Genomic DNA, 15,984 nt, shown 5'->3' on the forward strand with positions numbered 1-15,984 from the left:
GTACACATGGTGATTTACATAGCACCGACAAAGGGGATACACACTACTACATTGATGGGATCAGATTAGGTATCTTTCCCATCATAGACCATGTTTGACTATACTCGTACATATCTACCTCAATCGACATATGTTGGGGGTGAATTAAGGTGAAAATTTAACTAATTTTTAACTTAACCTACTCTAACTCAAATGGATTGAAGTGAATACAATTATATCAAAACAAACAATTGAACGGTTCTACAATGGTAGCCTCCATAACCTATGTATTTTTTTCTCAGAACTCACTAGAAACAACTGACGTGTACGGACATCAGTTTAGTGTGGTGCCTCATCATAACTTGCACCATCTCGAAAATCATTATCCCATGCTTCTGGATCATTTTAGTCAACATAGGTTGTTTCTGGTGGGGATGGACGTTCGGGTTACCTGAAAATTTTGGGGCGGGTAATTCGGGTATTTAAAATTTCGGGCTTTGAGAATCGATACCCGAAATTATAACGAGTTTTACAATACCCGAAAATTCAGGTACCCGGAGTTTCGGGTCCGGGTCCGGATATTCCCGAACTATCCGAACTTTTGTCTCAGCTTCATAAAAACACATGCATCCTATTAAATTAGTATAAAAATATAGTTTGAATAATGATATACATGGAAATAAAAGACACAAGCAATCTACAATCACAAGTCATGCACACTTACACATAATTATAGATGCACAAATTAATAATTAAGAATGACATGCGTACATAACACATGAAAGTTCGGGTACCCGATTATGATACCCGAATTACCCGAAATAAATTCGGTTTTTGCAAGTTGCTATCAGAAATTCACACGAAATTCGGGTTTCGGGTATTTCGGGTTCGGGTTACGGTATTTCGGTTTCAGATTTTGGGTTACAGGTTTTTTGCCGGCCCAAGTTTCTGGTGCATCTCGCACCAAGGAGCTGTTTGGTTTGAAGTTCTTACAACGTCAGTGATTCCCCTCGTGAATACATAACGCTATTTTGTGTTTGGATCGATAGGTTTGTAATCAGTTAGCGCGTAAATCGATCCCATCCAGTAGAAATCATTCCCGAAGCTGAACCAACATACAACATTTTTAGTTCCTCTGCAACGGTTAGCTAGTTGCATTAACGTTCCCGTACTCCATGTTGAAACAAACAGCACCCAAGTGTTTACTCATGTATTGTCATGCATCTGTTTGTGCTATATTTCTGATATAATTGGCAATCAATAAGAAACTATATATATTGTTTGTAATCCTATATAACAGGAGAGGCTCTATTATTTAGGATTTAAAGCTCTCTCCTTGTTGGGGGCCAAGAACATCGATCTTTCTTCAAAAACGTGACTTGGGTCCTGCTGACAAGATGACCCAGGTAGGGTGTCTATAAAGAGCAGTGCAGAACAACGACAACACTTTCTGTGGTGCCGTGTGGCAAATATTTACACCATTTAAAAACTGAACTTGTGTGGTAGCAAGCAATGAGGAAACATTTATAATTTCTGCTTGTTGGTGCCAATACCTTATTGCACTATAATGAGATCATCATGGCTTTTGTTCACAGTTCATTCATTCTGGCACCACCATACAGCACATGTAAAACAACCTCATGATTAATTAGCGTTTCAGCGTACTTGGTGAGGAAGAAGACGAACAGGGTAGAAACATACAAGATCTGAAAGAACTTGATAGGCAGTAGCATGATTGATTAGTGTTTCATATATTCGATAATTCAGCTGCACAGACATCCTGAACCGCTGGCTGACTGCTGTACTGAGTTATGAGCCGCACGTCTAATTGCCTCTATTGCTGCAGCCACTAAAGCAAAAGTTACCGAATGACATTACCCCCGAGCTAATTCAAAGCTATAACTTGAATCTCGGCATATGGATTGCAAGGAAGCTCTACGACACTATGAAAACTAGGCTCCTGTAAGTTCCCGCGGCCTCTCATACCGATCGAGTAGTGCTTCACCCAAATACACACATTTTTGTCTAATTTTTAGATGGACGGGCTTGCATATCATATCAGGCACAAGAAATAGTATATATATAGTATATCTATTAAGAGCCCTGGGCTCTATCTAATTAGAGAAAGCCCGAACCATTCTACCTGATCAGTCGACCAGGTGAACCAGATAGCCCACCAAAGAGATTTTACATTAGCTACGCACACATTTATGTTTATTTTGTATCCGTTTTACATAAAAAAAATAGTTGAGTTGTGACGCGGCGGACCGCTCGGATCCACCCCACGTACGCGCCCATCGAGCCGCTCGCAACCCTAATCTGAACCGCCGTCATTGTCTCCAGATCGCCATCCGCCCTCATCCCCTCACGCCCAAACTAAACCCTAGTAGATCGCCGTCGTCCCCTCCCGAATCGCCATCCGTGTATTCCTCCCCACCGCAAGACCTTCCTCTCCCTCCCATCTACCGATCCATTCCTCCCCTCCGCCTTCCAGCCACAAGAGCTCCACCTCCACCCGGGCTCGCCGCCGGCGGAGGACCACATCTGGGAGATGCAAAGTGGAGCACGCTGCGCCACTCAACATCGAGATCCGCTTCTTGGGTCGACCCTTCGACAGCGCCCCCCTGGCAGACCCGGGCAACAACATTGTGCTTCGTGGTGCTGCAGTGGCCGCTGGAGACCCGTCGACGGGGAGCCCCCCAAGACCCTCTATCAGCTCCACCGATGCCATGAGAGCGCAAGAAGGCTGACCCCCTATGGCTGCGAATAGGGCCATGGTTGCTGCTGGCACTCGAGCAAGCCGACGCCGACTATGACCATGTCCCCATGAGTCAACAGACTGGTGACTACGCCGCTGGGAGCACCTCGCCAGGAACATGCATACCTCCCTCCCGTGTCTCCTTCAACCCGCCATGAATTTCTTGGTTTCACTCGCTGGCTGATCGACTAACAGAGAAAAAATTGCAGCAGGGCAGTGGAGTTGAGGCTCCGTGCCTCTGCCATGCTTGTATGTAGGTGTAGATCCTATATCTCTGATAATAGCACATATTGCAGGTTAGCTATTCTTATTGGGTCGATTCATTTTGTGTGTGCATTGTAGCTGCTGACACGCCTCTGCATATATTCCCTAATATGCATATATGTTCAGAGTGGAGGATGCAATTGAGATCCTGGAGCACAGTGCAACGTCACTTATTATTAGTAATTCTCATTTTGTTATCCTTGTGCAGCTTTGGAATGTTTGCCACCGGAGGGTGTGATAGATTTGTGAATGTGTGGGATGACATTAATAAGAAAATACTATATCAAGTAAAGCAATTGAAGAGTTTTGCTTCATTGGGATGCTTCATTGGAAAATACATTAACACGCCTCTTATTGAAGAACACAGCTGCGGCGAGCTGGGATGGATCAAGCACTTGGGTGAGAGTTCTTCGCGCAGGGCTGGAGTGCTACTTCCAGTATTGCTTGCAGCTCGAGGAGTTGATGAGATGCAACGGCGGAATGCCAAGGTGATTTCTTGTATGCTATGCAAACATGCATAAAACATTGTATATAGGTGATTTCCATTACATAATTAGGCTATATGGTCCGTTGCTAGCTACACAGTACAAATAAATCAACTGGGTTCTCTATCAATCAATAGTCATGAGCCCGGGGTTGTGTTATCCACTTTTGGTTAATGGCAAGTAATAATCTTATCATAATTAGCTAGTGTTGTTTGTCAATTATTCATATATACTCGTCCTAATGATATTTGTTGCTTCATTCTTTACAATTATGAGACATTTTATATTTTTATATATATTTTGGTTATGCATATATATTGGTTTTTTAGTGTATATATATTATTTAAGTAGCGAAAGGGCCTCTAGCTGAGTTGGTTAGGTGGTCTGAGTAGCACTCCTCAGGTCCTGGGTTCGACTCCCCGTGGGAGCGAATTTCAGGCTGTGGTTAAAAAAATCCCCTCGTCTGTCCCACGCCAAAGCACAGGTCTAAGGCTCAGCCCCGGTCGTGGTCGTTCTCACATGGGCTTCGATGCCGCTGTGTATGGGTGGGGCAGGGGTTCGGGGATTTTCTTGACCTGTGTGAGAAGGTCTTCTTCTTAATACAATACCCGGGGGCTGTCTTACCCCCCGCAGGTCAAGTTTTTTTTTATATATTATTTAAGTACATAACATTAAAAAAATAAAACATCTTTGAGTACTTTTATTTAGTGTGCACCGATGCCGTAACTTTGAGGTTTATGAAGTACCATGTTCTGAGTTTTGAAAAAAAACTCCATGGGTATATGTCCCTTCAAACACACAATTGGAACACATGATTTCAATTTTCAACTATCAATTATCAGACGAAATAAAAATAATTATGGAATCTTGCTAACAATGATACATGTTTATTTATATGCTAATCTTCAGACAAGGTACTAGTGCCAAATATTAACCAATGGTAAAGTAGCGGATGGAATATGGATAATTTGCTTAAACTCAAATAAATGCAAGATTTGCTTGATGAATGGGCTGGAACTATTAGTATTAGAGTTACATGATTTGAAGTGTACCTGAGAATGTAGACTTTACCATACTTCCAACTCTACACTGCAATTAATAATGCATCGTCGAGTTTATGTGGTATACAAAGAAAATCAACAATTTACATTGTTTGTGCTGCTCGATGTCTCACAACATTTGACTATAAGAAAGAGCCATGATTTGAAGTTGTTTTTGCATCCGGAATTCAGGTTCAGTATGTAATTAAAAAAGAATAATCTGGATATGGATGTACTGTCTGTATAATTGATGATGATAGATGAGTAATTCTTTATGAATCAATTAAGTATTTAAGTGTATAATTGATGCAAATTTTGTTTATGTAAATTTTGGATGGTGTTCGAAAGTCAGGGCAATATTATGCTTACAAAGTGTACTTCTAGCAAGTTATTATAGTACACAGTTTTGAGTGGAGTGTGGAAATTCGTGTGGGTGAACATGGATTAAAGAGAAACTTTTAGAATTTGTGGATCAATTCCTTCCATTTTTCTTGTGATCTTGTACATGATCGTTTTATCATATTCAAGCCATTCACTGACAATTCTTCACAACAATGCTTGACTGATTTTTTTTCACAAATGCATTTTTGTGGATGAGCACAACAATGTGGTTGGCCATGAGTCGAAATACAACAATATGATTCGATTCTGCTATGCAAATCTATTTGATTTATGTGATTGCTAATGTTGTTAGGCCTTAAGGGTAATAGCACTAGTGTTTATGTTGTCGCTTTCATGAAGGAGGCATGTTACTTGTTTTTACACTTTATGCATATTTATGCAAAAAAATCTTAAATGATCATTTTTCTTAATTTTGTATCAGCTTTTATATTGTGGTATTCCTTCACGTGTGACATGGTTGTACAAAGATTTTTGTCTCTGCTTCTTTATGCTAGGGAATATCAAATATGATGATTTTTTTGTTCTGATAATATAGAATGATAATGGTTCGTGCTATGAAATGGTTAGATGATATCATTCCAGATGCACCTTATGCCATAACTGAACAATTCTTATTATTGTTTTGGTTCCCGGTGATGACCCAGTTGGGGTGAGGGCTATGCTGGTCAGGAACATGATGCAAATTAGGGTGTCCCTTCATTCTATAAGGTTTGTTTTGTTTTCCTGGGTGTCCCGTAACTTTTCCTTGTATAATGTTCTAATTCTTTGTTGAATGGGTATGGGGGTTTTGTGGGTGCTGGATGGTGTTGTGGGATGAGATCTTTTAGATTATGTTGTGTAAGAAATTTGATTTGATTTTGATTGAGAACCAATACCTGCGAATGGGTGATATGCAACTTTGTTGGTTAACAAACACTTGTTATATATGATTTATGTTGCTGGCATCATTTATCCACAAGCAATTGAAGCTTGTGTTCTAGCTGGAATAGCCTTCGTTGCTCATCATGCATTATATAACATATTGTAATGGTTTGCATTATCATGATATTAGATATTTTATTTTATCTTCTGTCTAAAATGCTAGCAACATAATGGTTTATTATATAGTTGAGCAGCTACTATGCACTTTCATTTCCTCTATGTATTTCCTGGTGTGGCATTTGGTACTTACTTTGCAATTTATAGCAGAAATGGAATTGAGGGTATCCATAGAGATGCATGTAGCTGAACTCAGTCAAGTTTCTATCCATTGCGTGTGTGTGCTTATTTGGGCATCATGTCCTTCCATTTCATGGGATAAACAAGAAACATTGGGCTTTAAAATTTTTGTATGGCTCGATTGTGGTACTAGAAATGTATAATAATTGTTCTAAAGAAATGCTAGAGGATAAAGAAGTAAGTTACTAAAGTTTTGGATTGTATTCTTTCATTTTCATCTCATTTATCCTATTTCTTTCAGGAATCATAAAAGCATACGGAGGAACTATGTATAAGCTACAAAGAAGCACTACAAAGAAGCATAAAAAGAATTTTTATAGCATAAGCCAAGTGTTCTGATGATTTTGTTTTTTCAATTGTATTTTCTGTTATTGGTTCAGCATGCACATATATTGACATGATTTATGGCATGGCATCTGTCATCTTTGTTATATTTATGACATCATTCTTGATTGATGTGTGCGACATGAATGATGGATCTTTTTAACATCCTGACCATCATTGTGTCGCTCATTATCGTATTTTGTATATCATTTATAGGTTCACAGATATGAAACGATAGATTTCTTATTTTTGAGATCTGAACCATGTGTTGCATTTTGGTTGTTACATAATAAATAGTCCAGTCGATGCGTTTTACGTTCAAAAACTTCTATGCGACATGCACGGAAACTAACGATAAACATGCGCGATTTAAACTCTGTAATTTGTTACGAAACAGATCAACGATTTATGCTAAAATTTACACACATTTACGCTATTTTAGATCACATTTTACGCAAAAATCCGCCCGAGCCAGAACCCGCGCACGATCGGACGCGCGCGATTTTTACGACGTAATTTTTGGGACACATTCGTCGTTATGAAACAAATTTACGATTACGCTAAAATTTGTACCCATTTACGTTGTTTTGGTTCACGTTTTACGCAAAAATCCTTCCAAGCCAGAACACGCGCACGATCGAACGCGTGCGATTTTTACGCCATAATTTTGGATCCCATTCATCGTTACGAAACAGATCTATGATTTACGCTAAAATTCATACCCATTTACGCTGTTTTGGTTCACGTTTTACGCAAAAAATCGCCCGATCCAGAACCCGCGCACGATCGGAAGCGCGCGATTTTTACGCCGTAATGTTTGGGCCCATTCATCGTTATGAAACAGATCTACGATTTACGCTACAATCCGTACTCATTTACGCTGGTTTGGTTCACGTTTTACGCTAAAATCTGCCTGAGCCAGAACCGTGCACGATCAAATGCGCGTAGGGATACCTGGCTGGGGCTTCCCGTACTAATGGAAGCCCTGGGCTTCCATTAGTTCGTCCCTTTCGTCCATATATATATATATATATATATATATATATATATATATATATATATATATATATATATATATATATATATATATATATATATAGAGAGAGAGAGAGAGTCTTGACTCCCGAAGAGAGATAATTTAGCTGCTCTTGACCATGCATTTACGCCGGGAGTGAATTTAAATATGTGGAAGGCGCCCAGCTTCACTAGCATATTCTCCGATGAGCATGGCAAAATGATACCAAGCTAGCCACATGCCCTCATGTGTTTTCTCTACTATATTCAAACACCAGTTTTTGTTCCATCGTTGTATCCCCACATTTAAGACCCTGTTTAAAATGGTTTCACTTCAAAAATTACAGTTTTGGTTTTTCTAACTTCACCATTAAACAACTTCGACAGATTGATAAGACGGGGTTCAAGAGTGTTTGGCTTGCACATAGACTTTAGCTTTTGTAATACAATTAATCTGTGTGAGTTTTCCTAGTTACCCTCGATGATTAGCAGGTGGAGAAAGAGACATAGATCAATAGGTCATGTAACCAATGTCAAGTTGGGTAATTTTGATGTAACTTCATGAGGAGGTATAAAAATAGTGTTTTTGAAGTACTCTTTGAGGAGCTTCGAAAATTTCAAAAAACTAGCCTCTAGTTTTAGTTTTTTTGAAGCTAGAGCTCACAAAGCTAGAACTATTTGATAGAAAAAGCTAAAATAAATTTGAAATTCTTGGAGTAAAGCTTTCCTAAATAAAGTCTCTTCTAAACAGGGTCTCTCCTAAACTGGGTCTAAATTGAAAAAAATCTAACTCGAGTACGTTGGGGTGAAGAAGCTTCTGTGTGTGCAGGCCCACACGTCGGCGTATCTCTATATCACGCGCGTGGGTGATGAGGCTACAGGTGCGGTCCCACCTGTCACTAGTTGTAGCGGCCCGTGTGAGCGTGGCGGTGACCGACCAGCTGGCCCCACATGTCGACGCAACATCGTTTGTAAGCGCGGGAGGAAAGGCATTGACCGAGCGGCCCATCTATCGGTGCCCACCGGTTACACGAGCTGGTAAGTGGGCCGCATGAGAGATTCAGCATAGGGACGGGTTTTCTTCTTTTCTTTTTTCCGTTTTCTTTTGCATTTTATTTTTTATATGAAATTCAGAATTCCAAGTCAAATTTAGTTTTCAATATCAATTTTAAAAAATACGCAACAAATAAAAACACATCATGCCATGCAGAAACAAAATTATTTTTATTTAGTAATTTTTTAAAAGGAATAAATCTCAATGCATGTTTCACTTAATAAGGTAAAATCTTAATAACTTTGCTCTCCAATAAATAAAAAATACTAAACAGACTCTAAGACGGAATTTTGTGGTTTACACACTTGCTGAGTGATGAACATATGTGAGTTCACACTTGCTATTAACAATGCCTAGGTCAAGAGCGGGTACCGACAGTTTGGAAACTACGTCCGGGGTTACCGGTAGTTTTCCTTGTGTTTATCACCTAAATCATGTGAATGTATAATGACCGGTTTGTGGAGCGACTACCCATGAGAACTGTACAACCACAAGCCAAGTATGGGCGTGACCTAGCATAGTAACTAGTGAAATTTAGATTTCTGCGCACCAAATAGTGTTACGGGAATGGCGGGGTACGCCAAAACCATCTGTAAAGTGAGGTGTGGGGGTTATGTGGGGAACTCCTACTGCCCATCTAGCACAAGAGGGGCCTTACAAGAAAGGGCTGCTTTCCTATTGGTTGAAACCACAATGCGTATAGTTTGGAGGAAACAATTGAAAAGTCTTGTAGTGGTCTCCTGATCGCACACCTTGGGTGTGTGCTTGTGGCTACAACTGCGAACAAGACAAGGTCGCACACTAAGGAAGTGTGTAAACGACTTGTGACCATGGACCAAATGGAGATATTCAAACTCCGAGGGTGGGGAAATGAAGTAACTTCTTGTGGGGAAAGTGTACAACTCTGTAGAGATTAAATTGTCATGACAGTCGTGCTCACACTTAAGAGCATGAACCCTCACACGATTAGAAGATAAATGATTTATGGTTTGGTTCGTTATGGGATGGATGATGATCCTTGTTATGAGAAAATGATGAGATGAGAGACATATAATAATTACTTGCTTTTATAAATGAATTTGAACTAAAGTCATTTATGCAAAGAACCAATTAGCCTTCCTTGATAGCCTACATACCATCTTTTCCACATTTGATGAGTACCAAAAGTACTCAACCTTGCTTTAATAATGTTGCTCAGCTAAATTAAGGAAGCTTATGTGTGTATGTTGATTAAGACAGTGGTGAAGTCTAGGCTCATGGTCATCTTAGTTGATGCCTGTGGAGGCCCCCAGATCTACTAAAACTTTGATGTTTTATGTATCCGATGTAATCTCTCTACTGACCCATGGGCCTTATGTAAGTTAATAACATTGTTTTATATTGGATGTAGATAATTGTTATCATTGATGAAGTCACTGTATGTGTGAGTAAACATCCTAGACACACATATAGGTCCATTCAGTTTTGTTCTTAAAACTGGGTGTGACAGTGCAACCTTAACAATGTTATACACGCGGACCATGTCATCAGGTCGCATGCTCCGAATGGGCTACATTCTTGTGGGTCGCTGCTCAGCCATCCAAGCTTGTGGATTTGTTACTGGTTGGCGCTCGACTTCTTACTCGATCAATAAAAATCAGAAGTGGTTGGTGGATTCGAGGGAACCCTCTTATCCTTGGCTGAGGCCAAGTGGGTCTATGTTGCTCGAAATTTGTTTGATGGACTCTTATGCTAGTTTGGAAGCTTACATTCATCCTGGAACGAATTTAAGTTTCCAAACTAGCCCTATACGTGCATGATAGCTCATGTAACAACCCGTGGTATAAAAATGTAAAATCTTACTAAGTACGTGTTTGGCATGACTTTAGAGCAAAACTCTATGGAAGAGCTTGCCAAACACCCTAACTCCAGAGTTGCAAACTTCATGGAGTTTTTAGAGCTGCAATACAAATTTTTGGAGTACCTCTTTTGCTGCTCCAAAATCTTTATAAAAGCAACCAAGACATTTAGTTTGGAGTTATTTACCCACCACTCATACTGGTTATAAGAAAGCAATGTAAACTCTAGATCAGAGCTGCTCCACCTAGAGTTTTAGAGTACACTTTTCTGAAGTGGAGCGGTTCTATGCCAAACACACCCTAACTGTTTACATTTTTTCTCAAATTTAAAATTTGATTTTGTGAAGCTAAAATACAAATAAAACATAAACATTATTTTTACGTCTTTTAAACCATATAAATTGCATGTATAGTTTATTAAACATTTTCACTTATGATTTATTGTTCTTGTCATGAGTTTCATCACCCAAAAATTATTATGTGCCGAGCACGATAGACGTTATTAGAGCATTTCCAATAGTTCTCTAATCAACTCTTTAAATCTTGCAGTTAAAAAGTGAACTGAAAAATATTTCTCTAATAGTTCTTTGAACTGAAAAATACTTCTCTAATAGTTCTCTAAATAAACTTGCTAAATTGAATTATTGGCTAACTAACCTCATGTGGTCTCCAGATTTGACAACTCCATACTCACTCTCGAAACACATTTGGTCTTATTTGTTGACTAGGTGAGTGCCCGTGCGTTGCAACGGCAACATATAATACCATGATGAATTATGTACAAATATGTGTTTCATTGTTATAGTACCATGTCCGTGCTTTGCACACAATCATGTTTGATACCCATAAAAATATATGTTCTATACACATTTGGATCTTCTATACACATTTAGATCTCAAGATGTCCCATTCCCTCCAACGAAATAAGTCCAAGAAATTCTGTTTGAGGCCTAAATGACCTCAGAACAAATGTTTACATTCTGACAAATCTTTTTAAGATGCTAGAACATATTCGATCTTTAAAAAGAACCATAGATTCCAATCTGAAAAATCAGCTTGCTGACATTGCCTTGGCTCCACGGTATCGTTGTCACTGCCACACAGGAACATCGGTCCCTCGTAGCCGCCACAATACGCCATCCCTACAACCGCGTGCACAACAACGCAACAAAACGGCCCGACATATAGCAATAAAAGGCAACAGTCAAAGACATTTACTGAAAACAATGTTGATGCACTAAACACTTCTGGAAAAAAAAATGAAGGTAGTAAATGAAAGGCATAAACGTTGAGTAATAAAATCAAATTCCCTTGGAGTTGGCAGTATATATTACCACTCAACTCAATAAGTGCTTTTGTGCATATCCTACACTTCTGTCATATTGTAATGGTGATTAAGTACGAAATTTCTAGCTCAAAACGGGTGTAGTAGGAGCAACAAAGATGATTTACTGCTATAATAATAGACACCTGTCATCTCCTTCAATAGAGGTAACCTCTTGCCTATAATAAAAGAAATAATTTTTAAAATTAAAAATGTGAAACATCATACCTTTTATTCAGTTTAACTATTCAGTTAACAACATTGGTTGTGCGAGAAACTCTGGGTCAGAAACAGAACTATGAAATTATGAAGAACTAAAAAACAAACTAAAAAGGGTTTGTGACAGACTTCAAAAGCAGAGCAACACATACCGCCTTCCCCTTGGTTGTGCGAACATGGGCGTTTTGGCCATCAATTCGAAATACCTCACCATCAACCCAGGACAAATCTTTATCTTCCACCCATATATGAGAACCTGTGACAATGTTTAACATTGAAGCCTACAAAATATGACAAGCGGCAAATTTAACCTATGAAATTGCATTCCATGTGGGTTAGCAGATTAACATACATGCGTATCAAATTATTGCACCTCAATGGCCTACAAAAAGTAAGTGGGTTTCACCGACGAAAACATGTATATCGACTACACTTCAGGTTTCTTATATAATAATTCAGGTCCGGTCGCATGTAATGTGTAGCTGATTACAGCAATGTCCATTTCTACCCTGAAACTAAACCAGGAACAAATTACGGCCTTATACAGTTCATTTAATCCTCAGGAGTAATTGAAATTTACTTCATTCAACTCTAGAGCATATTATTCTACCGGATTCACTCCTAAGCTGTGGCAATTACTAATATGCATGCTACATGGAACAGGTGCCTAGAACATGACGTTGGATGCTTAGTGTTGCTGCTGTTCCTGCCATTGTACAGTTAGTACCTAAAAGCTATGCTACTGAGAGAAAATATTAATTGAAGAATGCAATAAGAACATTTCATTAGATTTCTTGTGTAAAAGTTCGCTCGTTTATGTTAATTATTATCTGTTTGAGAAGATATTAGACTTGTCTAGGGTAAACAAGAGGGACCTTTATCAAATCTGTCGATCTTGCTTCAACTCACTTGTTTCTGTCCCAGCATTGGTGGCATTAACCTCTACAACAAGTGAACAACTCAAAGAAGTGATTTCTTAAAAGTGGTAGGTACATTAACTATTGGATGTTTACAGTTGAACCTACTAAAACATCTAGACAAATTTATTCAGAGTAGGCTTTGTAGCTATTCTTATTAAAACCTGGGAGAACCTTCACTCGTGCTTTATAGTGATGCTTGCTAAAACCTGGGAAAACCATTTAAGGAGGTAATATGGTGGTATGAAAACAGAAAAAAAAACACGTAAATCTTCACATACTTTATTTGATAAGAAGTTGGACTTTAGATAAGTATGTCGGCAATAGGCAAATAATTTTCACTCTTACATACGAGGACGTTGGTGACGAAGTAGTCTCGGTCGAGCCTACAATCCGCGGCGGCGCCCCGACCTGCCGCACCTCGATCCACAGTGGCCGTCTGAACCGTGGACGAAGCTTGCGATCCTCAGGCCGTCTGAACCGTGGACAAAGCTTGCGATCCTCAGCTTGGTGGCTTTCTGTGCTCGAGGGGGAAATGAAAAATAAACAGCAATTCAGATGACAGAGTAAATGAACGAACAAAACAGCCTTGTGAAAGCTGCTGATGAACACGCATGAAGTATGATCCTCTCGATGGTGTTCCCTCAATCTCAACTGTTTGCAGCTTTGCTAGATCACTGCGATTCTTTGATTTTTTTTCTCTATGTTTGATGAGGGCGCTGCAACATTGACAATTGAACATCGATTCAGCGTGGTAGCATAAACAAAGAGACGCTGATAGCTACCTTGATCGTTGGATGGGATCCCTCTGCCATAGGGATGTCAGTCCTGCCAACAGCCTCCAGCTCAAGCACACACATCAGAAGCAAATGTGAGCCGCGGTCGGAGTGGGTGGAACAGACGAGCAGGGTGGGGGAGAGAGAGGAAGGAAGGTAGGCGGCGGCACCAGGTGGAGCGCGTTGCGCGTGGCGAGGGCGGTGTGGACGTTGCCGAAGGTAGTGGTGAGGCCCAACACCTCCAGCTTCGGCGACCGCAGCGCCAGGAAGATGGCCATCGTGTCATCTGCTCCGTCGAACAGTGGTTCGGTTCGGTCAGTGGACTGCGATCCGAACACCACAACAAGAAGAAGCACCATGGATGGAAGCCGGCGCGGTCGGGGGACCAGGGCGCGGCTGCCATGGATTGGTCACGGCAGCCATGGCTGGAAGTTTTGTGGACGAGATTCGCGACGGATTTGGTAGACCGACGAGATTCGCGGCCAGCGCGTGGAGAAAGGCAGAACCGTGCACCAATTTTGAGTGTGGACGCCTACGTTAGGTACATAAGTAGTAGTAGAGAAGTAGAAGAGATGGGAACTGGATGGCTGACCATATTTACTTGGTTGAGTGTAACAACTGGAATGTTGGCTATGTTTTGTGCCGCTTGTCTTGAAAAAACAAGTAACAAAAAAGCTTAGTTTTAGAGAAGGCATGCTACAATGTTTTTAGAAGTTTTGCGCCCCTGTTCAGCATACCTGATGAGATTTAGAGGGAAGGATAATATGTGCAATATTTTCCTGGTGGTATGTTTTGGGCGGACATCTGTAAATCAGATATTTTCTTTATGATGTTAAAATTAACTTCTGATCAATTTGGATAAGTGCAACGTAGTAAGGTCTCGTTCTGTTCCATCAAATGCAATATTTAGAACAAGAATAAAATCAAATTCTCTAGACTATGCATCTAAGACATGCTATAAATGTGAAAACATGGAGAAACTCAATACTTCAAAGAATGACTGCTAATGTAATTCGTAAATAGAATGCAAACCTGGAGAACAAAAGTAGATGAAGACAGTGAAAGGGCTATTCCCTGTCGCCTCATCCCTAAAATATTAGGGGGCATTCATGTAGTCTCAAGTGAATGTATTATGATGCAAGCATCACTTACTAGACTTGCCAGGTCACAATTTTCAAGGGTAGTCCACTGGTGTTGCTCGCTTGCTCCTTTCGATCAACAGCAGGCCTAGTAGCGATACCTGTAAGGGTAGATTCAACAATGGGCGAGCATGTACAGAAACTGAATTGCCGGGACTTAAAACAACACAATCTAGCTAATCACTTACAAGCAAACGAACATTAGATCCACCAAGCCATCCCCCTCAGCGAGCTAGTCAAGATGCATACCTGTAAGTAGTAAGATATATGCCTCCACAATCACATGCAATCCGAAAGCTGCTAGTTACAATGTACTAAAACAAAAGGAATCAGAAAGTAGTAGGGCATAGCACCATAGACTACTTTTTAATACAATCACGCTTAAAAATATGGGCATAGCACCACGCCCAGCCACCACCTTTGTGTTTTCTGTTGTGTCCAATGCAAAGTTGGTGAACGCACGTGCAACTTCAAACTGCGGCAAAAAAATAATTTCTAGTGTTGTACATAGCGAGTGGCCACTAATTAGTAAGAGAGGAAATAAAGTAAAGTCATGTTATTGATCAGGGAGATTGTTCCCAAACGTAGAGTTGAAGATGGTCTATGTGTTAGGCACTTAAATGAATCGAAGCACCATTCCTATGCTGAACCGTGTGGTGTCCTCAATCTGCACATTGGGGTTGTTAAGGACCACCTTCAAGAACACAGCTGACAAGTTCATGTGATGATGTATTGTGATATGCTGAGCAGGCAGCTGGCTCACTCACTCATTTTCTTTTACTTTCTGATCAGCTCAGTACAATTCAAAAATGAAATTCGAGCTCAACGAGCTTGCCTGTCATTTATCGTTGTCCTTCTCCGTTGCTCGATAGTGAAATGCTTGGATCTCGGTGTGCTGGCCCCTGACCAGTTTTGCTGCTGCTGCTTTTCCCCTGCCCTCTCGCCCCTTAAGATGCACCGGGGCGGTCTCGCCATCAGTGCTAGTGGCGGAGATATCTAGTTTTGTTCGTTAGCAAGCTTCATCCTGACAAACAACTAAAATAAAAGTAAATAAATTGTTAGTAATGCATAAAAAATGCGTGAATCAGGTACATACAACTAATATTATATTGACGAATATTTCGCCATTACAAATATTCTAATCTAAGTGAATGGAGAACGCAAAAAAACAACACAACTGACATCAAAATCTATTATATAAGTAACCCATCACCTAAATTATCATCTATATTT

The 15,984-nt window shown here is 40.1% G+C and overlaps 2 protein-coding genes and 1 pseudogene across 4 annotated transcripts; 1 reads left to right on the forward strand and 2 right to left on the reverse strand.

Annotated features, from left to right (window-relative positions):
• Window positions 1-2,290: 2,290 nt before the first annotated feature.
• On the reverse strand, window positions 2,291-3,345 carry LOC111591350 (uncharacterized). Its single transcript, XM_023302325.2, has one exon. The coding sequence runs from the start codon at window positions 2,855-2,857 to the stop codon at window positions 2,363-2,365; it is 495 nt and encodes a 164-aa protein (XP_023158093.1). The 5' UTR covers window positions 2,858-3,345; the 3' UTR covers window positions 2,291-2,362.
• On the forward strand, window positions 2,366-6,715 carry LOC100217284 (uncharacterized). 2 transcript variants are annotated; one of them, NR_158971.1, is made up of 4 exons: window positions 2,366-3,033; window positions 3,210-3,489; window positions 5,573-5,636; window positions 6,388-6,715. NR_158971.1 is itself a non-coding variant. In NM_001366424.1 (3 exons), exons 1-3 carry the CDS (start codon window positions 2,981-2,983, stop codon window positions 6,394-6,396), a joined length of 342 nt encoding a protein of 113 aa, NP_001353353.1. In that variant the 5' UTR covers window positions 2,366-2,980; the 3' UTR covers window positions 6,397-6,714. The 2 variants fall into 2 exon arrangements, 1 of the variants encoding a protein (NP_001353353.1); NM_001366424.1 differs by lacking the exon at window positions 5,573-5,636 and having other exon boundaries at window positions 6,388-6,714.
• A 4,552-nt stretch (window positions 6,716-11,267) lies between these two features.
• Window positions 11,268-15,640, reverse strand: LOC103652723 (Inosine-uridine preferring nucleoside hydrolase pseudogene; annotated as a pseudogene). Its single transcript, NR_163436.1, has 6 exons — window positions 15,587-15,640; window positions 14,940-15,000; window positions 13,622-14,852; window positions 13,185-13,354; window positions 12,072-12,175; window positions 11,268-11,518 (listed from the first exon to the last, which is right to left on the reverse strand). The product of NR_163436.1 is annotated as an Inosine-uridine preferring nucleoside hydrolase pseudogene (transcript).
• Between the last annotated feature and the right edge of the window lie 344 nt (window positions 15,641-15,984).

This window comes from Zea mays, chromosome 4 (assembly GCF_902167145.1).
Source record: "Zea mays cultivar B73 chromosome 4, Zm-B73-REFERENCE-NAM-5.0, whole genome shotgun sequence".
NCBI classification, from domain to species: domain Eukaryota; kingdom Viridiplantae; phylum Streptophyta; class Magnoliopsida; order Poales; family Poaceae; genus Zea; species Zea mays.